General features: G+C 40.0%; 2 protein-coding genes across 2 annotated transcripts in view; one reads left to right on the plus strand and one right to left on the minus strand.

The window, feature by feature from the left end:
* Positions 1–5,358, plus strand: part of P2RX3 (purinergic receptor P2X 3) — a 37,516-nt gene extending 32,158 nt beyond the window's left edge. Inside the window, exons 9-12 of the mRNA XM_074273133.1 lie at positions 1,878–1,971; positions 2,196–2,261; positions 3,514–3,591; positions 4,322–5,358. Of these exons, the coding sequence (XP_074129234.1) occupies positions 1,878–1,971; positions 2,196–2,261; positions 3,514–3,591; positions 4,322–4,444 (361 nt within the window). The 3' untranslated portion in view covers positions 4,445–5,358. The remainder of the gene's footprint in view (positions 1–1,877; positions 1,972–2,195; positions 2,262–3,513; positions 3,592–4,321) is intronic.
* Positions 5,359–18,274: 12,916 nt separating this feature from the next.
* PRG2 (proteoglycan 2, pro eosinophil major basic protein) lies at positions 18,275–22,955 on the minus strand. The gene is made up of 6 exons (XM_074273472.1): positions 22,636–22,955; positions 22,130–22,251; positions 21,180–21,445; positions 19,323–19,454; positions 18,806–18,917; positions 18,275–18,468 (listed from the first exon to the last, which is right to left on the minus strand). The coding sequence occupies exons 2-6, from the start codon at positions 22,188–22,190 to the stop codon at positions 18,410–18,412; spliced, it is 630 nt and encodes a 209-aa protein (XP_074129573.1). The 5' UTR covers positions 22,191–22,251; positions 22,636–22,955; the 3' UTR covers positions 18,275–18,409.
* Between the last annotated feature and the right edge of the window lie 329 nt (positions 22,956–23,284).

Below are 23,284 nucleotides of genomic sequence, written 5' to 3' on the forward strand. Positions count from 1 at the left end.
CCACATAATTACTGCCTTCCTATTTCTAGGGATTGTTATCTCTGAGTTCCCCCAAAGAAAGGCCATGGAATAGAGAGTGCTTTGAGATCCTTTGATGGAACAGCACAAAACTGGGATGTTCCTCAAGGACGCCTTTGGTTCAGCCAAAATGCTGGATCATTGAATTTCAGAGCTGGAAGGGACCTTTCAACAGAGAACATTAATTAGACCTAAACATAGACCAAAGAACAAAGACCAAAGAACATAGAGTGTTAGGGCTATATGAACCTAAGAACAGAATATCAGAGGCAGAGAACAACATCGAACATTAATTGTTAGAGCTGGATTGGCTCCTGGAATATGGATCAATAGTGCTGGAAAAGCTCTTGGAACAAAATGATAAACTAGAAGGGAGCTTAGAATATAGGTAGGTAGGGTAGGACTTTAGAACACAGGATGTCCAAGTTGGTTGGGGCCTTGGAGACCATTTAATCCAACACTTTCATTTCGCAGAAAAGGAAGTAATGGATTTAAGTGGGGGGGTGGGGGGAGTCTATTGCACATCCCCAGGATGGGAAAGCTGTGACTGGGGATAATGTTGTCATGGATTGCTGGCTCAATTTGGCAGCCATGCCATATGACAGCTAAAAAAATCCAATATTCACTTTGCCCATGTTAAAAGACTGGAGATTGTGCCTCTCAGGGTGAGATTTTCAATTGACAAGCATTTATTAAGCACCTACTGTTTGCCAGGCACTGTACTGAGCATTGGTAACAGAAATACAAACCTGTGATGGTTTCTGCCCTTAAGAGCTTGCATTCTACTGGGAATATAGAATATTGACACATAAGTAAATTCAGGAAATAGAAAAGAATTTCATAGCAAAGGGTACTAACAATTCTGTTTCCTGAGGGAACTGGGAAAAACCTCATTAAGGAGATGACATTTGGACTGAGGAACGAGGGTTTTGTGAACTACAAACACATGCCAATGGAAGCTATTGTTGTTGTTAGATTAAGATTTTTTTTTACATCTCCTCCTGTGTTGAGGTATCTTGCAGAGCATAAAAGCACTGGATGCTAAGGAGTTCAGAGGGCCCCAAGGTATGGGAGATGAGCAAGCTCTGAATATCCCTCTCTCTCAGCTTCCCAGCTCTCCCTGGGCCTGGTATGGCTGCTTCAGCAAACATATATTCACAATTCCCATTTCCATAGTTTAAATTAACTCAGTGACTGAGCTAAATGGTGTTAATATTATCATCTGAACTTATAGGCCAGGGAATCTGAACCCCGGGGAACTCAAATGACCGGCCTAGACCTAGACCACAGCCTATGAATTTCAACTCAAGTCAATAAGACTGTAATTCTACTTCTCTTTCAGCGATAGCATATTGTCTCTCACAGGATCATGTGCTTCCACGATGTCCAATCAGTTGCTTCGTAATGCTTCTGTATGTAACATCTGGTTCTGCTTAAAAGAAGGAATAGGGTACTGACATAGAAGTGACTAGAACTTTGGATTCAGAAAAAATCCTTTCTATTAGAATTAATTCTTAATAAAGAAAATAAGTCAGATTGTATATAATCTGATATATACTATATTTTGTGGGAGGCAAATTACAAAGTGTTCAGTGAAAGGATGGGTAATATTCTACATTGTAATATTATGAAGTGAAATCAGCAAAAAGATGAGAGGTTTTCAGGAATAAAATTCTCCAAAATCTAAGACAGAAAAAAAGAATGTATATAATAATGATCTCTTCTATATTGGAATGGCCTGGGGTCAGAGGATTTCGCTAAAGAGAAAAACCATTTATTTTGGGAAGTATGATGGTGGTCGAGGGAGAGCACCGTTGAGTTTATTATCTTTTCTTTTTTAACTTTTTCTCGGATTGTAGGTTTGCCAAGTATTTTAAAATGGAGAATGGAAGTGAGTATCGGACACTCCTGAAGGCGTTTGGTATCCGTTTTGATGTACTGGTATATGGAAATGTGAGTCCTCAAACCAGACCACAATGGGAAGGGGAGGGAGGATGTCCAGGGAAGATGGGGATCATCAGGGAAGGAGACCAATGAACCTTTGGGATTCTTTCCCTCTTGGAATCTAAAGTCTCTTGGGTTCCATATAGGATTGTTCTAAAGTGAGGGCATTTTATGAAATATCCTCCAGTATTCTTTTTTTTCTTTGAGCTCACTCTGTCACATTGTGTCTGCAGGCTGGCAAGTTCAATATCATACCCACTATCATCAGCTCTGTGGCAGCCTTTACCTCAGTGGGAGTGGTGAGTTTGGGCTCCTGTCACTTGAGCATTTCCCCAATGTTAGGGTGGGAAGAGAAGCTCCATGATGACATTGGAGCAACACAACTAAGGCAAGTTTTCATCTTCCCTCTGCTCATCTGGCTGTCTTATGATGGCATCTCATGTGACGATCAACTCTGTTCCCTGGGTTGCCATGAAAATTAGTTTTGGGATGGCCAAAATAAACAGAAAGTTAGTATTTGGTAGAGGGTACGTCCCCCTTTTCCTTGCCTCTATCCATGTCTCTGTCTTTCCTTCTGCCCTTAGAATATAGAATATTAGATCTAATGACATCTCATGTGACGGTCAACTCTGTTCCTTGGGTTGCCATGAAAATGAGTTTTGGAATGGCCAAAGTAAATAGATAGTTAGTATTTGGTAAAGGGCATGCCCCCCTTTTCCTTGCTTGTATCCATGTCTTTGTTTTTCCTTTTGCCTTTAGAATATAGAATATTAGATTTAATGACATCTCATGTGACGATCAACTCTGTTCACTGGTTTGTCGTGAAAATGAGTTTTGGGATTGTCAAAGTAAATAGAAAGTTAGTATTTGGTAAAGGGCACGTCCCCCTTTTCCTTGCCTCTATCCATGTCTTTGTCTTTCCTTCTGCCCTTAGAATATAGAATATTAGATTTAATGTTTAAAAGAATTGCACATATTTAACCTATATCCAATTGTTTACCATCTTGGAAAGGGGAAGGTAAGGGAATCAAGGAAAAAAATTTGGAACCTAGTCTTACAAAAATTCACTACATGTATTATTATTTTTTTTACTTAATAATTTTTATTATATATATATTTTTTATAATATTATCCCTTGTATTCATTTTTCCAAATTATCCCCCTCTCCCTCTAGTCCCTCCCCCCAATGACAGGTACATGTATTATTTGAAAAAATAAAATACTATTGGAAAATTTTTTAAATTGAATGTTGGATTCAGAATCTGAAGGAAATCTCTGGTACTTCATAGCTCTGTGACTTTTATGTCACCAAATCTCCATTTTTTCATCTATAAAATAGGGATGCAAATGCTTGCATTCTCTGTCTCTTCAAGTCACTGGGAAGAAAGTATGTAGACTGGTCACCCCACAGAAATATGGGTTGTTACTAATTTTACGCTGATTAAGTAGAGTTGTGGCTTCTGCCCTCCCCATCCCCTGTGTCTGCCCTTGCCCCTGCCTGTGCCAGATCTACTTCCTTGGGGCTTGTCCACTAACTGTCTCTCTCTCCAGGGCACAGTCCTCTGTGACATCATCCTCCTTAACTTCCTGAAGGGCGCCGACCAGTACAAAGCCAAGAAGTTTGAAGAGGTAAGGAGCCCAAGAGATGAAGGTGGGATAGAAGGGAAGAGCCAGAATAATGGAGCAGCAGCTGTGGAGAGTTTCTGGCTGCTCCTGGAAGAGCCACTCAGAGATACCAGCACCACAAGGTCAGGCTAAGAGAACTGAGGTAGTAACTGCTGCTGGTACCCCGATAAGGGGACCTCCCTCTCCCATCATCCATAGGTAGAAATTAAAAATCACAGAGACCCAAGATTTCTGGGTAGCATTCCCAAAATTGACCCTAATACTCTGGCTGCCGAGTTGACTGTTTTGGCAGAAGGGAAAGTCAAAGAACCAGGGAGGAACAGGAAAACTGCTTTCCTGGTGTGTCACTCTGCTTCCTTGTGTTGGGAAAGTCTTGTTGAGTTGGCTTGTGCTATAATTTGCCTGGAATTTTCAGCACAGAAAACATGGGTAATTGGGATTTTATGCCATAAACTCAATGAGCTCCATCTTGGGCAGCCTTTTCCCTGCAGGAATGCCTGTGTAAAAGGCAAAGGACCAGTTTTAGGACCCTGATGGGAGAAGGAGCATCAGGGAGAGGAAAGGAAAGATGTAATTATGGGTGGATTGTGTTGGAATATTTATAAGGCCACTGCTTATAAATATATATATATATATATATATATTATAAATATTAAAGTGCACGATCCCTGGGCTTGGATGGAAACTATAGCAGATTGCTTTAGCTCCTGCTTTCTTCTCCCTTCTCATCCAGGTGAATGAGACAACCCTGCGATCTGCGACGTCTACCAACCCCATGTACCCCAGTGATCAGACCCTGGAGGGCAGAGAGGAAAAGCAATCCACAGACTCCGGAGCCTTCTCCATTGGTCACTAGGATCCCTTCAGCTTATCATTAATCTTATTCCCTAGATTTATACCTCAGAACAGTGGACCTTCCACTGGGGAGGATGGGGAAAGGGGAATGACAAGGACCCAGACCCAGTTCCCAGACCTCCCGGCGTGCCAATTGGCAGTGCTTCCTCCTGCGGCTGAGTACGTTCTCCTGGAGAGTTTGTCACCCCCGTCAAAGCTTCTCCATCCTCCTCCTTCTCCCATCTCAGAGGCTGAAGTCTTTTTCATCCCACTGTCCTGGCAACTCTCTTGATCCTCCTATTGCATATACGCATGTGTAGAATATCTCTCTGATGTGACTGTGATGTTTTCTGTGTATCCACACTATATGTCATGAGTTTATTGTGGAAAGGAATGGAATGAAAAAAGAAGAAAAACTGGTTCCCAAGGAGGACCCCTAGAACAACAAGGAGTTTGTCCACATATTCACACCTTCTATTTCAGGTCATTCCTTTATTTAGGGAGCTTTAGTTCCTCCTTTTTGCCTCCATGCAAACATCCTTCCCAGCTTTATTTCAGATTCTTCCCTTTTACACCCATCACAGATCAGACTAGTAGCTCTTGCCTCAACTTGTCTCCCACTTCTAGTCCTTCTAGGGCTCCCCTCTCCGTGTGGAACACACACGCTGCGCATCTCACTATTTTTGCTCTTCCTTCAATGCTCATCTTATGGGACACCTCACCATGAAGCCTCCCTCGATTCCCCTTTCCCCCAGCGCTGGTACTTTCTCTTCTCTCATATTATCTTGTATTTACATAACCACATGCATGTTGTATCCCTCGGTAGAATGTGAGCTTCTTGGGGGCAAGGACTATGTCATCTTTGTCTTCATACAGCCAGTTTATAGCACAGTGACTCGCACATTAGAGCTACTTAATAAATGTTTGTTGCATTGAATTATCCAACGCTTGCTTCTGATCTCCTTCCCAGTCCAAGCAGCTTTTCCTTGCTTCAGTTCCACAGGTCCTTGCTCTCAAAGAGTAATTCATTCTCAAATGTCCAGGAGCTGATGATATATATATGTGTATATATATATATATATATACATATATATATATATATCATATATTATATGATAATTTTTTTTTTAGTCAATTGGGGTTAAGTGACTTGCCCAGGATCACACAGCTAGGACGTGTTAAGTGTCTGAGACCAGATTTGAACTCCTAACTTGAGGGCTGGTGCTCTATCCATTGTGCCATTGGCGCTGATGATTTTTAAGGTGATCCCTTCCAAGACTTGTTAGGAGATTCTCGAATATTTCCAAAGCCTTCCATAGCCAAAGGAGTGATTTTTGAATGGCCAATTTTTAGGGAGATAGCATTGGGGAGCTAACATCATTAAGGTAATTTATGTTTCAGGGCAATAAAAGGGAGGTCATCTGATTCAGCCTGTACTTTACCCAGAACATATGTATAAATATATCTAACCTATGTAAATCTCATCAAGTCATACAAAGCTTAAACCCTTGGAGGACATCACAAGTGAGCTAAAGAGCCTCAGAGCTTTGGGGGTGGCTCTGGATGGGAATCTATGGGCATGGAGGACGCCTTCATTCCAGTATCCCAAGGGAAAGCGTCACAGAATCTCAACCTGGAGCTAGGGTTTGTGGGGGATGGCTGTATTCTCTCCCTCTCCTCCTGCCCAGGAAGGGCTCAAGCACTGACCTTGTGACGTATTAGCCATATTAGGCCTTGACTAATGCTCCCTGGCTGGGCAGGTCAAGTACAGATCCTGGCCTTTGAAAAGAACTCAGAGTAGAGAGTGGTTTTAGTTGGAACTGTCTTCCCAGAAATCAGTCGGAGTCAGGATCATCAAAAGTCTTTATTCTTGATCTTTTGCGGTCATGGTCAGGGGATTAGATCTAGCAATCTCCACACCTCCTTCCTCTCTCCCCATGGCCAGGAGAATGAATCAATCTCCTTCTCCTACTCCACCCACTCATGTCACTTCCCCTCCTTTATCCACACCCACCATCCAGCCAGCACCAAATAGTTGGGGAGGGTCATCCTTCAAACATGTTAATAGGGAACTGTCCAATCGGCAATTAGTCTCACGTGCTCCATTATCCAAGAGCATTTGCTCAGTTCTAGCCCTTTACAAGTTCCCAAACTGTCCATTTAGAGAAACTTCCTCATTTGGCCAGGAAAGTGGATGTTATAATTCCCTTACTTTTCCCTCTTCTCTCATTCCATGAGACAGCATGTCAGTGTAAATAGAATGCTAGTCTTTTATTCATGAAGATTTGAGTTCAAATTCTGCCTCAATTACTCCCTTGCTGTGTGACCCCAAGCAAGATAGTTAAATTTTGTGTCTCAGTTTTTCATCTGTTAAATAGTGATATCACTGACTTCCCATGGCTGCTGGACAAAGTGAGGAAAATTCTATGAACATTTCAAAATGCCATATATCTGTTATTTTCTAAAAACCGAGTTGATGATTCAAGGCAGGAAGTGATGGAAGCAGTGTTCAACAGGCAATTAGATGCCTTGAATTCAAATCCTGATTCTGCTGTGTGACCTTAAGCAAGTCACAGGTATGATGAATAAAAAATTCCAAGAGACATAATTTTCTGGGTAATTGAATTGTTCTATTCATAAGTCCAGTGTATTATTAATTAAATTATTAATAAAAATAAACATTATTATTCATAAAAAGATGGTCATTGAGCCATCTCTCTGAGACCGAAGACGGGTTCACAGTTTATATACCCTTCAACAAGTAAATGTTTTTGAAGAGTGGCAATCAACCCTGGATAACACAATGGGAGGTGGGCTATGTTAAAAATAAGGAACTGAGAGTGATATCATGTCACCTTTGGGCAGATTATCTATACCCACATCACCCCCAGTTTGGGGCAATCTATTCAAAGAATCATTAATAGAATTTTAATGTATTGATTTCTAAACTGGGAATAGGTTGAGCTGCACCAAGCAGGCCTTGAGACAGGTTTTTAGGGAACAATAATGGTTTAATTAAAGTAATTACACTTTCAAAGTGAGGAATACAGTTTGCAAACCAATCTCCTAAGGGGAGATCTCATCTGTTGCAGAAAAGGCAGATATTTTATACACAAATCTGAAGGGAGAAGGGAGGGTGGATTGCAAAACAACCATTTCCAAGGTTGGAGCCATTCCCGAGAACAAGCCCCCACAAGGGGAAGACAATATAGTAATCCTCGGGATATTTGAAATCTTAAGGGTAGTGACCACCCTTTCCTAGTGGCAAGGACCCAGAGTTCTATAACAGGAACTTTTCTGTATCTTCGATTCACTTCATTGATTGTATACAGGTACAGTACAGCACAGGAATATAGTCTTGTCAGAATGATTGATAATTTTAAGCTGCATAGTGAGTTTCTGAATCCCTCACGAGAAAAAACTCTGAGAAATCTGTATTAGTATATTCATTACCCAGAACATATCAATTAATATGAGAATCATATTTCTCTTCAACAATGTCCTTCAAGAGAGTGAACTTATTTTTTTTCTTCTTTGAAGAACTCTTTTTTTATTTTTTAAATTTCTTCAATGTTAACCCTTGCAAAACTTTGTGTTTCAATCCCCCCCTTCTCCCACTCCCTTCCCTAGATGGCAAGCAGTCCAATATATGTTAAACATGGTAGAAATATATATGTTAAATCTAATATATGCATATATATTTATACAATTATGTTGCAGCACAAAATAAATGAAATCAAATAAAAAAAATGAGAAAGAAAATAAAATACAAGCAAACAACAACAAAAAGAGTGAAAATTCTGTGTTGTGTGATCCACACTCAATTCCCACAGTTCTCTCTCTGGGTGTAGGTGGCTATCTTCATTACAAGATCATTGGAACTGCTCTAAATCATCTCATTGTTGAAGAGAGTCATGTTCATCAGAATTGATCATCGTATAATCTTCTTGTTGCCGTGTGCAATGATTTCCTGGTTCTGCTCACTTCACTTAGCACAAGTTCATGTAAGTCAAGAGAGTGAACTTTTAAAAATCGGTATATTAGAAGAAGGGACGAACTCTTCCTCTCCCCAAATGATTGGTTATGAATAATCATTTCTCTCACTGGAATAGGTCTACCTTTGTCTTCGCCAGACCTGTAGTGTATCGGTATAACAAACTCTTTCTACCCAAGTGGATCAGCATTATTCTGTAACTTGGAATCTTAAAGAATTGCCTCCTGGCCCTGAGAGATTAGGTGATTTGCCCAGGATGACAGAGGCAACATGTATTAGAGGTGCTTGAACCCAGGGCATTTTGATGCTCTTATCAGAGATTTTGAGATAGATGGAACTTTTTATTTTTATTAATTTTTTTATTATTATAGCTTTTTATTGACAGAACTACAAACACTACAAAGAGGGCTGCCACAAACATTTTTGCACATACAGGTCCTTTTCCCTTCTTTAATTAGATGGAACTTTTAAAAAAGCTATTCCCTCATTTTATGTGGTAAACTTGAGATCTCATTAGATTTACCAAATTGCCCATGGTCATACAAGTAGTAAATAACAAATGCAGGACTTGAATCCAGATCCTCTCACTCAAACTCGAGTACTATTCTGATTCTCCTCAAGTACTCAAGTCCCTCAGGACCTTGGTTTCCCCATTTGCAAGAGGAGAAGATGGGTTAATTGATCTCTAAGATCACTTTTGATCTTTTATGCTAGGGAGAGCAGCCTCCACTGTTGAGGTTGATTCCTCAATTCCAACCCCCAGCAACCTCCTTGGTAACGTCCAAACTGGTCCATAGAAGTATCCTGATCTAGTATTGGGGGAGGAGGGAATAGGACTAGTTTGAGCTGATACTTTTTGCCCTGGATTTGAAGAGATCAAATGATACAGTGGAAAGAGCATTCACTCTGGAATCAGAGGATCTGGTTCAGGTCCTACCTCCTTTCCCATCTGTATTACTGTGGGCAAGCCCCAACCTCCCAGACTGCTCATATACAAAAGGAAGCATTGGACTAGATGGGGCCTCTGAAGTCCCTTTCAGTTATAGATTTGGGGTCTCATGATCTTTCTCTACGGAAGCTTCCCTTTCTACATTTATCCTCAGTCTTAGGAAGATGGAGCCCCCTTAATCTGGAAAAGTTTTCTTAGATATAGCTTCCCATACGCCATTATCAATCTATTTGATAGTCGGCCAATCTCTGAAGAGCAGCCATGAGCTATTTTCTGGATGCCAGACGTTGGCAAAGTATCCAGGGGTAAGAGGACATGTCAATTATCCCCCTACACACACCCCCTTATTTCTTACATTGTTTTTTTTAAGCTTTGTATTTTCAAAACATATACGTGGATAATTTTTCATCATTGACCTTTGCATAGCTTTGTGTTCCAAATTTTCCCCTCCCCTTCCCCTAGATGGCAAGCAATTCATTATATGTTATACATGTTTAAATATCTATTAAATTCAACATATGTAAACATGTTTATACAATTATCTTGCTGCACAAGAAAAATCAGATCAAAAAGGAAAGAAAATGAATAAGCAAACAAAATGCATTCCTTTGTATATCTTAAGGGACGATGTAAATATTGGTTATTTTTCCTGTCATATCTGTTTCCGTATCAGGTAAATGGATCCCATGATCCTGGCCCTATCTCCCTCACCTGGTTATGAGGAGCCCACCTTATCATTATGCCTTATCATGCCAGTTATCATTTTGAAAAATACCTGAGACTCTACATTGAAAATAAATAATCATGGACTCTATAGTTTCTCCCAGAAAGACCAAAGTTTACTACAGAAGACTGACTTCTTTGGTGACTTCCAAATATTGGAAGTATCTACAGAAGTAGATTACTACCGAAGACTATTTACTACCCAAGACTCAACCCTAAGAAATGCTAAGTAGTTTTGATAAGACACCTAGATTACCCTTTCTCCTCCACATAGGATGACAGCTAAATTGCTCAGATGTTCCTTTTATTTGACTGTTCCAAAGAAGGAGGTAGCATTCCGTGATGGAAAAAGCACTAGATTTGGTGTTCTCCTACAACCCAAATTCTACTCTATCACTTGTATGATCTAGAATAAGTCCCTTCTCTTCTGTTACTTCTCAGTTGCTTTCTCTGAAAAAAATTGGAGGATGTTGAATTAGGTGATCTTTAATATCCCTTTTAACTCTGACTTGTATGGCTCTAAGTAATTCATTTAAGGTCTATTCTAAGCAAGGGTAGAAGTGGAGAGGCACAAAAACTGAATAGAACTGCTTCTTGACTCAATAAAAACAGATAATGGGCACTGGTCTGTGGTAAGAAGTCCTAACCAAGCACCACTAAGGGAGAGAGCAGAAGGAAGATAATCTGCCAGCCCTATCCCTGAAAGAACAAGATGTGAATATGTCAGAGCTGGAAGAACTGTCTGAACCTAGAATGTTAGGTTGAAATGGACCCTAAAAACCATCAAGCCCAAGCCTTTCATTTTAAAATGAGAAAACAGCCACTAGGGAATTACATTGTCCCAATTCTATCACTCCAAAATTGGGATGACAAGAAGAGCTCATAACATCCTCCTCCACAATTGGTAAAGGAAGATAGAAATTATTCCAGTTTCCATATAAAGAACTCTTGTAATGTCACTGGGATGGGGATTCTCTCCTCCGCTTTCAACTTTGGAGTCTCAAGGCTATGGACTCTCAAGAAGCTCAAGTGGAGCTAAAGACATCATTATAGGACTTTCTTGATGTCACTTCCACCCTCCATGTTCTCGACAGTTACATAGCGACCCCAATAGTGGCTGGCCTGTTTCCCCAGTATGAAAAATTCCAGCTGTTTCTATCAATCCATTTAAATCTATTGAACAAATACTATAGACAAGACGGGGAAAGGCAGGTCAAAGTGGGGGAGACTGATGAGTTCCAAAACATCCCAGCCAATGAAAACAAAACATGAAATCTTAGATATGAGAACAGCATTAACGGCTCATCTTGTCCAACTAATTCCCTGTGATTCTCACCTACTACATTATGAGCTTGAGTCTCCATGTACTGAGGATGTTAAATAGATGTCAAGTTCTCTGGGATTTGGACATTTACTATATTCTCAGATTCACAGGAATCTTTTACCAAATTCTGCTTCTCAAGAAAATTGTGTGTGAGGGTGGATATTTATCACCAGGGATTCTCCACAGACTTTCCACAGTTGAAGGGTCTGGGATAAGTTGAGGGGATATATCAGAACTCCTTTAAGAAAGGTCAGGGAAGAAATAATCATGCACATATTTGACCTCTTTTATTACCCAGCCAGTAGTGTAAGCTTCAATCCAAATTCAACTTTGGTTGGTTCCTTTAACTAAGTCCTGGAGTTTGTAGTTGAAGTTGGAATTGTGGATTGCTCCTGCAGTTCTTCTGACAGAATCGCTAAGAAACTGTAGAGGAAAAAAAAAGGCAGAAATGGGTACAAGGAAATGATGATAGAAGAGGAAGATCATTCAAAGTGAATCTCAGAGACACAGATTTCAGTTCAGTTTCCAAGAATTGCCCCCCCCCAATTCCAACGATAGCTAAAATACATTTCCTCTCTAGCCTACGTAGTATTAAAATAAAAAGATCCATATCTTCTAAGTACTTCTCATTCTCCCAATTTCTCGGTTCCTATGACCTCCACCCCACTCTAGCTCCCACTCACCTGAGTTTCTGCAAATGTAGGTTGTTTGACTATCAGGTATCTAATAGTTTGAAATCCTGGATCTCCCCGGACATAAATTGTGTCCTCTCTCTTGGATTGCAGAATATTATCTTCAGCAGCTGAGACTAATTCGGTGGTCCCTTCCTTCTCCTTCTTAGAGAGTGGCCATCAGAGATAAGAGCTCTCTTATCTCTGGCCCTTTGATTCCACAATCTGGACAAGAGTCCATTTCCTCTAGTAGCTCTAGATTAATGGCCTTGTTTACAAAACAAAGACAAAGAGCGTAATCAATTTTGGCCAAGCTCTTTCTTTGCCTCCCTGCAAGTACCATGGATAGCGTCTAGACTTTTCAGGTCTTCAGGAAGGTTAATGATCTTAAAGCATCTCTCAGAGGTAATTTCTTTTTGGTTGGAGGTAGAGGCTGTAACAGATTTCAGTACAAGGATATGGTATTGACACTGCTGGGCCGTAATGGGGAGGAATAGATAGAGGGGAAAGTTGCTAAAAGACATAAGAAAAGCTTCAGACTCATTACCCCAATATTTAGAATCTATCCCTTTCAGAAGAATCCACAATCTCCAAAAGAAAGTTAATGGAACATACTAGAGATGAATAAAGTCCATGTTTCTCTAGTTCTCTATAGAGGTTTCCTCAAAATGGACAACAACAAAAACAAAAATATTGGTAGTGCTTATATGATTGTGTCCATTTTGTGGAACAGAAAAACCAAGGTTCAGCAAGGGAAAGTGACTTTAGAATTTAGATTATTTAAACCAACTCTCTCATTTTATAGCTAAGAAAAAATAAAGGAAATTAAAATTGCCCCAAATCACACAAGTTTGGCAACTCCAGAATTTTAACTTAAGACTTCTGACTCCAAATACAGTCCTTCATGGCACTACACTGACTTCCTAGACGAAGAAGTGGGGACAAAGCTAAAGACCATCTTGGCCAATGATTTCATTAGCCCAAGTAAATGGTTTAGAGGTAGATCCCCGACCTTACATGAAATATATAAAATCTTACTTGCATTCTACCCCATAACCAAATTTAATTAGATCAATCAACAAGATGAATCAACAAGAAACGAGGATAGTTAAGAAAAGAGGGGGAGAAAGTTGAAAATTTTACCCAAATGAAGAAAGAAAACTGTCTCCAATAGGACAAGTGACACAATTAGGACAAGTTTTATCTCTGCTGAGGTGTGGACCCACTTTTCCCTCAATTTGGAACTTCTCCCAAGGACCCTAGGTGGAAGAAGGAATTATCTCTGTTAATGAATATACTGGCCTGAGAAACACGGTCATGGGAATGAGAAAAAGGAAGAATAAATATATAGGGCTTCAGTGTGGAGGAAGCACGATGTCAATTTAATTTATAAAGGTCCCCTTTTCAGAAGCATGCATCCCAATTTTGGATCTGCTGAAACCCTGAGATCCTTCCTGAATTCAATGGAGAGCACTACTCTGATTCAAATTCTCTGCCTGGTTGAATAATCCAGGGAATGAAGAAACAATAGTTTCCAACCTGTGGGGTAAGCAGGGAGAGTCATAGCAATTATAGATCTGAAGATAAATTGAGCATCTGTCCAAAATCTCTTGTTTCAAATAGCCAAGGGTCTTAGATCTTGCTACTTTTTCAAGGAGCCTCCCTGGAGATGTGAACTCAATTTCTCAGAGCCTCAGATGGTTGGGCATTAAATAATAATTAAACAATTATATCGGGATTTTAGAGGAAGTGGCCAGGATGGGGAAGATGTTATTGCCCCAAGTCTGAGGAAAGATAAACTAATAATTGGCAGAGTTCCTCATTAATCTCTGAGAGGAGAACATCCCTCCTATATTACTCAAGGAAGCAGTTATAAGAGCCAGTCATGAATCTGTTGAGGAAGTGCTTTGATGTGAGACCCCTCACACTTGGAAAGCAGCAGTCCCCTTTGGGTTCTATGCCAGGGAAAGATGGAAATGCTTCAGGTTTAAGGAAGTTATGATTCCGGTGAAATCAGAGTTATGGCAATATTATTGGTCTCTCAGGAAAATATTAGGTCATAGGGATCAAGAGAAAGTTTTGAAGTAAGAAGGAAAATCCTTATAAGAGCCATGTTAGGATTAGAAAATGAATCAATTGACCTAGGCCTAAGAGGATGCCTTTTAAGTTTTTCTTCATTGATTGGGATGAGTATCTGTCAATCACCCACACTCTCTCAAAGGCTCTATAGAGAGCAAAAGCATAGAGCCACATGATGGCTGGCTGGACTTGGAGTGACAATGACCATAGTCAGATGTTTTTATACTAAGTGTGAAAATCTATATAGAACTAGAACCCCAGACCTTGGTCTCACAAGCAGGAGGCCTCAGGATCTTGGGGTGGCTTAAGATAGGAGCATGGATTTTTAATCTCTGCTTGGTCTGAAAGAGGATATAAGTAGAGACAGCTCTGTCCCATGCCTCCAAGAAAAAGACCTTAGCCTGAGGCTCACGATCTTTCTTCCTAGCAGGAGACATATGTGTGTGTGTGTGTGTGTGTGTGTGTGTGTGTGTGACAGAGAGACAGAGAGAGTGAGAGAGAGACAGAGAGGCAAAGAGACACAGAGAGAAATAGACAGAAGGAGAGACACACACAGAAAGAGAGAGGCAGAGAGGGGCAAAGAGACAGAGAGAGAGACAGAGGGAGAGACACACACACAGAAAGAGACAGACAGACACACACACACACACACAGAGAAAGAGAGACAAAGACAGCAGAGAAAGAGAGAGAGGATAGAGAGAATGTGAGAGACAGAGAGAGAGAGACAGGGACACACAGAAAGACACAGAGAGAGAGAAAAAGACAGAGAAAGAGAAAGACAGAGAGAGAGAGAGGGAGAGAGAGAGAGAGAGAGAGAGAGAGAGAGAGAGAGAGAGAGAGAGAGAGAGAGAGAGAGAGAGAGAGAGAGAGACAGCAGAGAGAGGATAGAGAGAATGTGAGAGAAAGAGAGACAGAGACAGAGACACAGAGAGAGAAAAAGACAGAGAAAGAGAAAGACAGACAGAGAGAGAGCGAGAGAGAGAGAGAGAGAGAGAGAGAGAGAGAGAGAGAGAGAGAGAGAGAGAGAGAGAGAGAGAGAGAGAGAGAGAGAGAATCCTAAAACTAGGCTATTAGTCACTGAGATTGGCCAATAGCCTGAGATGTAAGATAAAGACTAAGTGGTGAAAGCCAAAGTCTCTTATCAGGTTCTGGGGAAATAATGGCAGACAGTTACCCTGTGATATCGGTTTTTTAACTGTCTATTGTTTCATGTTTAGCTACTTCTCCATTTGAACGAGTAACCTGATCATCTGCACCCACTTTGACAGTGGGACTGGCTGTGGTATAAGGCAAGCAAAAACTCCCCGTAGGTTCATAGACTTAGAGATGGAAGAGTGGGAATTACAGAACAGAGGAAAGCAGAGGGAAGACGGGGAGGCTTATGAGTATTAGATATGAACAAAGATGATAGGAGAGAAAGGGATTCGAGAATAAAAGGGAGAGAAGTAGATGGAAAAGAAAAAGATGCTTGAAAGAGAAGAATGGACAGAAGTAAAAAAAGAGGGGGGAATAAATTTAAAACATTCTCATAGAGGAGCCATCCCCTATTCCCATGTGGAGTTTGCCAGGTCTTTGTGTTCAGTTTCAGAGACAATTTTCCACCTTCTGCATATACTCACCTCCTTGCAGATCCCTAATCCACCATCCAAATAAGTCTGTTCTTCAGTGCCAGATCCTGGCAGAGTGCACAACTCCCTCCTCACTCAAACTCTTGCACAAAAAGAGAGAGAGCAGTGCGGTGGGCTAAAGAACAAAGGATTCGATGCGTTAAGGGCTCTTTAACACCTTCTGGTCCTTCTAAATCAAAACTTCCTTGAAAAACTTTTGTGGTGACATCAGCATCATCACCGACTACAGGTCCTGCCTGAGAGCTGTTTGCTTCTGTCTGCATAGATCCAAGCACCTGGCCCAGAACTAAATGCTTGCTGGTTGATTGATCTGTGTATGATGGATAGACAGGAACTCAAGGACATTTCTCTCAGCCCTATAGAGATAATAGACAAGGCACTTCTGTCAATTACAAGGAAATTTCTCAGTTTACAACCTGACCTTGCAAGAGGGTATCTTGGAAAAAGCATTGAATTTCAATAAAAAGATCTCCATAACACGGCTCTTTTCCACAAGGAGATGATTCAGGCCAGTTCCAATGATCTTGTGATAAAGAGAGCCATCTGCACCCAGAGAGAGAGGACTGTGGGAACTCTCTCTTTTTGTTACTGTTTGCCTGCATTTTATTTTCTTTCTCATTTTTTCCTTTATGATCTGATTTTTCTTGTGCAACAAGATAATTGTATAAATCTGCCTGCATATATTGGATTTAACATATATTTTTAACATGTTTAACATATATTGGATTACTTGCCTTCTAGGGGAGGGGGTGGGAAATTTGGTTTTGTAAGAATCAATGTTGAAAACTTATCCATGCATATGTTTTGAAAATAAAAAGCTTTAATTAAAAAAATCTCCATAAACTCAGGTAAGTCACTTTCCTCTCTGAAACCCAGGGTTTTTTTTCTACTCTCAGATGTGATTAATAATAATTTGTGGTAATTAATAATACTTGCAGTACTTACTCCACAATGCAGCTAGGAGGAAAGTGCCTTACAACGTTTTAGAAATATAAGTTGTTAAAATTACATCAGCAACACCTTCTGCATTAACATAAAGAGAAGAAACCTCTAGAAAGCGATCGCAATGGCTCCCCAAGTCCACTCTGCCCGCAGAGTGCCCTCTCTCTCTCTCTCTCAGAATCAGCTGAACAGAAGACTATTACTATTAGATCACATTATATGAATTTGCTTTATCTACTTATAAAAAATCCAAAATTGTTTTCTTCTACACTTTCTTATTTGGTCATCATAAACCTGTTCTAGGCAGGGCAAGTATGATTATTGTACAAATGAAGAAACAGTCTCAGGGAAGTGAAGGGACTGACTCAAGATCACACAGTTGGTGCGTGGAAGACCACCAGATGTCCAATTTCCAAATCCATGCTCCCCTTTCCACCAAACCACTCTCGTCCTTGAGATCCAATTGTCTTTAGTGACTCCTGAAATTTCCATATCTTATCCCATCCTTCCTTAATAGGATTGGGAAGATATGAGGAAAGATAAATAAAAGATGTCCAGACAGATTATGTCAGAAAGCTTCACAGGAATGTCAAGATACTTGGTTCTGGATTCGGAGAACCTTGTCTGGGTGCCTTACTACCTTCATCAAATCAGATCGTCCTTAGACCTCAATGCCCTCTTGGACAAAATAAAGGGTGTGAACTAGAAGATCTGAAGGTCCCTTTTAACTTTAAATCTATGGAGTGATGATCCTTTCCATTCTTTTCTTTCTTTGGGTCTTAGTTTTATTTTATTTTATTTTTTATTTTTTCTGAGGCTGGGGTTAAGGGACTTGCCCAGGGTCACACAGCTAGGAAGTGTCTGAGATCAAATTTGAACTCAGATCCTCCTGAATTCAGGACTGGTGCTCTATCCACTACACCACCTAGCTGCCCCCTAGTTTTATTATTTATATATAAATGAGGGAGTTGAAACAGGTCTTAATCTAGTCAACTTCCATTGTGTCATGGAGTCTAGGAACTGGGATGAAGGGGCAAATATATCTTTTTGATAGTCTTTACATGAAATTTATCATTTCTTTCAAATATTTAAAAATCTAATAAAATAATAAATAATACAATGATAAAAAATTTTAAATTATATTTTGAATTCAGGTCCCATAGGTTTCACCAGATTGTCAAGATGTTCTATGACCCCCAAAGGTTAATGACCTCTGGATTAGATGAACTGAAGTTTTCTTCCTTCTCAGATATCATAGGTGCTTGGGATTGTTCCAGCACCCTAAAGCCCATAGGGCATACAATTTACAAATTTTAAGGTCCTTTCCATCTCTGACCTTTAGGTTTCTGCTAGAAACAAGGAATATGAAATCAAGGAAAAGAGAGTTGTCCATTTTAGCTCTAAATCTGCATTTGTCACTGACCGTAATACTTGCATTCTCCTTTCCTTCTTAAAAAGTGGCCCTTTCTCAGTATGTGCATGTCAGTATAGGAGCCTCTTCTCAATGTGAAGAGGGTGCAAAGAGAGCAAAGAAGGAGCCCATTTCTTATTTCAAAAACTCTGGTTTATTGCAAATGAGGAACTGGAATCTCAGGAAGGGGAAGAGAGGGAACTGACAGAAGAGTCTGCAGAGAATTCTCTGTGGAAATCATTGGAAAATCCATACATTAGCCTGGTTCAGGCAAAGCAGGCAAAGGGCAGCTTTCGCCAACATTTAACTCTTCGCCAACGGCCATCTGTGAAGAAAATAGGAGGCCTTCAAGGCTCCATACTCCTCCTCCTCCTCCTTTCTCTCTCTCCTTTTTTGTTGCATCAACTACATTTTCATCACAGGGGATTCAAAGTAGCCAAAGATCTCTCCCCCAATGGAATCCATAGAATTGAGGTTCCCAATAATAAGTTGTCTTAAGACTACCCACCACAGGTGATTTTTCTGCTATTCTTGTGCTTTGGCCTTAGGTCCTAGGACTGTGGTTTTAGGGTGCAAAAGCCAAAGAGTACAAAATGGAGAAGTCTTCCCCCCCATTACCTCTTACCAACCACATCCCTCCACTGATTCTATCCCCTACTCACCTGTGACGCACAAGGCCACACATCTTCCCCCAAATTTTTTGGGCTGACCAGGTGCCCAATTAGAAAAATCCCACTTGCTTCCATCAACCCAGGAGAAACATTTCTTGAAACCCTACATGGAAAATGTATGAGATAAGAGAAAGTCCACCCAGTGCCATTCTCCCTAGGCAGTGAAGACAGACCAGGGAGTGGGCTCACAATATATCCCTACTAAAGTCAGATTCACTGCCAGCCAGAATGGGTATGGACTGGGTAGGCAAGACAAAGTTAGGCAAAGTTCTGGACATATCTATAGGCATCACTTCTGTTGGAGATAAATAACCTAATACACAATCTCAGAGCATCCACAAGGTTCCTAGCCCAACTCTGATTCTCCATGGCAGATCAAGGAGACAGTATCACCAGCTGTATCCCAAAAGCCACCCATCCTAGATTGAGACTAAGAAGTTACCATGGCCCCTAAATGGAGATCCAAGAAAGAAATACCCATAACAGATGCCATATTCTTGTCACTTACGAAACCAGTGACACAGCCTCCAATCCAAATTTGGCCCTGTTGGACTCCCTGAGATGTTCTATGGATCAGATCATTGAAGTTGAAATTATGGATGGAAACCAGTGAGCTATTACAGGTTCTCTTGCAGATTTTCTGAAATATAAAAGATATATATATATATATATATATATATATATATATATATATATAGAGAGAGAGAGAGAGAGAGAGAGAGAGAGAGAGAGAGAGAGAGAGAGAGAGAGAGAGAGATACATATATATATATATATATATATACATATATTTATATATATGGGGATGAGAATGAGAATAAATAGAACCATCTCTCCACATTACAGGCATTATAACTTGTAAAAAGTTGTAAAGCTCTTTAGGGTTCACATCATGTTTGTCATATATTTTGTATAATATTCTCTCAGTTTACTCATACAGAGGGACAATATCATCACTTTAAAAATACTTCAAGATTTACAGAGAACTTGTGTAAATTAGGAAGGAAAGGGGACTACAGGAGAACTGACAGCTAGCAATTAACAGAGACAAGTAAATTTGCTTCAATGCAATCTAACCAAGTCAATCCAACAGTCTTCCTTAAGCTACAGTTTTACAAGGCAAGATCTAGGTCTTTAAACTTGTTTTCTGTTATATTCTATCAAATCAAGTTAAGGCAACTTGACTGTTGTCATTTCCACAATGAACAATTTGGTGGGTGGTCATGAAATGGGATTCAGGAAGTCTTTATTTCACTCCTTGCTCTGTCACTCCATAGCTACCTGACATTGGGCAAATACAAATAGTTCTGGATTTCAATTTCCCTATTGCTTTCAACTTTAACATTCCATAATTTGTAGTTGAGGAGGCCTTCCAAGTTCTAGTAGTCTATATTTAAGTAGTCTTCCATCTTTGATATTCTGTTTTAGTTATCATCTATTGATCCTTTGTAAGTCACTTAAACGCTGTCTTAGTATTCTCATAAGTGAAGTGATGAGCCTGGACTAGATGATTTCTAAAGTCAACTCAATATACTTTCATTTAAAAAATCTTATGTGCAGGGGAGTAGCTAGGTGGCACAGTAGATAGAGCACCAGCCCTGAAGTCAGGAAGACCTGTGTTCAAATCTGGTCTCAGACACTTAACACTTCCTAGCTGTGTGACTCTGGGCAAGTCTTGTAAACCCAATTGCCTCAGTAAAAAAAAAAGAATCTTATCTGCAAAATAAGAAAAAAATACAGAAAAAGGACACAAAAAGAAAAAAAATTGTCAGAACACCATGGAATCTTCAAGATATGTTACAAAAATTTTCATTGCAAGAAAGCATATATAATAAAAGAAGTATGTCATAACTGTCCATCTTTGATTTCTTGTAGGTTTTCTTTTGTTCTCTGCTGTGTACTTCTTACTTTATTCTTTTTCCCCTTTTCTTCTCCCTGTCTCTTTCTCAACATATTTTCAACCTCTGACAGTTTTCAGAGGTTCTATAGTCTCTTCTAACTCTGAAAAAATATAGTCTAATATACTTTACAGGTCTGATGGTTCTGTTGTCCAAAGTTCTATTCTTCTATTTAATGCGCTATTGAGGTTTTTCAATCAGACATCTTCATATCATATTTCCTTAACAAATCTAACATTTTGTGTTTCCCTGCTTCTGATAATAGTTCCAGTCCTGACCTCACTCAATGTACTCCCATCAACACCTTCTCTCCTGCCTCCTTACTCTGAACCCATCTTCAGTGATATGGGGTCTTTCCCAATGGAAAATTACCTAATAAGGAAGGGAGGAGTTCCTTATATCCCAAAACTTTCTTATAAAATTAACTATTCCTTAAACTCTTCTCCACTGATTAACATTTTCACTTACTTGAGCTTTCTTAAATGATGCTGGTTCTCTGATTAGCTTAAAGCGGCAATTCTGGCACCCGGGAATGCCTGTCAAATTAACAAGGTTCTCTTCCTTGAAAGACACGTTATCATTTTCCTTAGTAGCTGGGACTGGGACTAAGTCTGTGGCCTCTTTTTCCTCCCTCCGGGAGTCATCTTCTCCAGAGGCCAGGATCTCTTCTTTATCTGGTATCTCTTGTTCTTGATTCAGTGTCTGTTCTTCTTCTATCTCGAAAGCCTTATTCTCTGGAATGAAGAAAAAAGAACTGACCACAATTGTCCCTCCTATTCTTTTCATTGTTTTTTCTCTCAGGAAACCATGGACAGCTCATAACGCTTCAAGATCTAGTATGTCTAGTAAAATTGAACTCTATCTAGTTAATAGAGAGCTCCCCTTTTGTGTTAGAGGAAGCTAACTATCCCAACTTATAGCATATGTGAGTGGATAGATCTTTCCTGACTGTAGGATTTCAGAAGGAAGACACAGAAGAGCTGAGAGTCTCATTAAAAGACTAAAAATGTTCTGGGCCTTCCCCCCCAAAAAAAAATAGGGTGAATCTATCTCTTAGAGAAGAGCCCAGAGTCCCTGACAGAAAACTAAAATCTGAGCCGAATAATAGCTCCCCTTCTGTAGCTCTTCTGTAGCTTCCTCACAACAATCCTGTGAGACAGGTATTGTCAATGCAATTATTACGGATAAGGAAACTAAGGTCGAGGAAAGGGCTGTGACTTGCCTATAGTCATGAAGGTAAATGGCAGACCCAGAGTTAGATTCTAAGGTTTTTTCACTCCCAAAGCAATACCATTAGGTACCCACCTTGTTGATCTTAGAAGTCTGGCAAAAGGACAAGGTGAAGATCTAGGTTTGAGCCCATATGGAACAGGAAAGAAGAGAAAAAATAATGGAAGAATAAGGTATGAGGAACTTACTCAAATGAAAGGAGGAGGCTGTCCTTAACAGGACCAATGAGAGGATCAAACAGAACTTCATCTCTTCTCAATCCCTGGAGAACAACCTTTGTCCTTTTCTATCTAAGGCTTCTCCAAAAATCCTTATAAAGAATAAAAAACTTTACACAATGAATAAATAAACTTTGAGCTGTGCAACACAAAAAGACACAAAAAGAGAAGAGAAGAAATAATGAAAAGGGGGGGACTTCTAAAAATTTGCGTGAATAGATATTCCCTTTTCCAGAATTCACCCTGCCCCTCCCAGGACCTCCAGGTTCTTAGACCCTTCCACAATGGAATGAAGAATTCACTTCCCAATAAAATGAGCCGGAAAATAGGGAAGCAATGTAATTCCACTCCAGGGTGAGTGAGATGATAGTGGTCATTTTAGCCCTGAAGACATTCTCATTGGACTTTTTCCCAAGCCTCTTGTCTCAGGCAAGTCCCACGGTCCCTCATCCTTCTACTGCAAGGGAAATATTTACCTTCTTGGGAATCTGGGACCCAAACTCTCAAGAGATTTGAACAGTTGAGCTCCATGGACAGTCCTTATATCAGAATTTTGGAGGAAGTGACCAATGGGGAAAGAGTTGTTGCCCCAGACATGAGGAAGGATGAGTTGATAACCAGCAGAGTTCCTCATTCCCTTTTTAAGGAAGCTTTTCCTCTTCAACTGCCCTTGAAGACTAATGGAGTCAATCCTCGGTCTGTCTTAGTGATGGCTTGCCGTTAGCACCAACATAATGTGGGAATACCATATCCCTCTATCCCATGGAAGGATGAACAATCTTGAGAGAGAAGTGGAGAAGTTAGATTCAGGTGTTTGTACAGTCAGGTGTAGGAAGTATATTGTTGCTAACTCTTCAAAACAAATTTAGGAACATAAATTAAAAGGAATGAGGGCATGCACTGATCAATCAAATCGTGCTTCCAAAAGACTACTGATGAGGCATGCTTCCTTGGTAGATATTTCAGTGATAGACTAGAATTACAGAATTTCACGACATGGATAATGTCTGAATTAGTTTTGCTTAATTATTCTTATTTGTTCAAAGGAAGATTTTTTGGATTGAGTGGAAGAGTTGGGTTGGGGAGTATATAAATGACAGTTATATGAAAGAAGAAGAATAGAAA

The sequence above is a fragment of the Sminthopsis crassicaudata genome, chromosome 6 (assembly GCF_048593235.1).
Source record: "Sminthopsis crassicaudata isolate SCR6 chromosome 6, ASM4859323v1, whole genome shotgun sequence".
In the NCBI taxonomy this organism is placed as follows: Eukaryota; Metazoa; Chordata; class Mammalia; order Dasyuromorphia; family Dasyuridae; genus Sminthopsis; species Sminthopsis crassicaudata.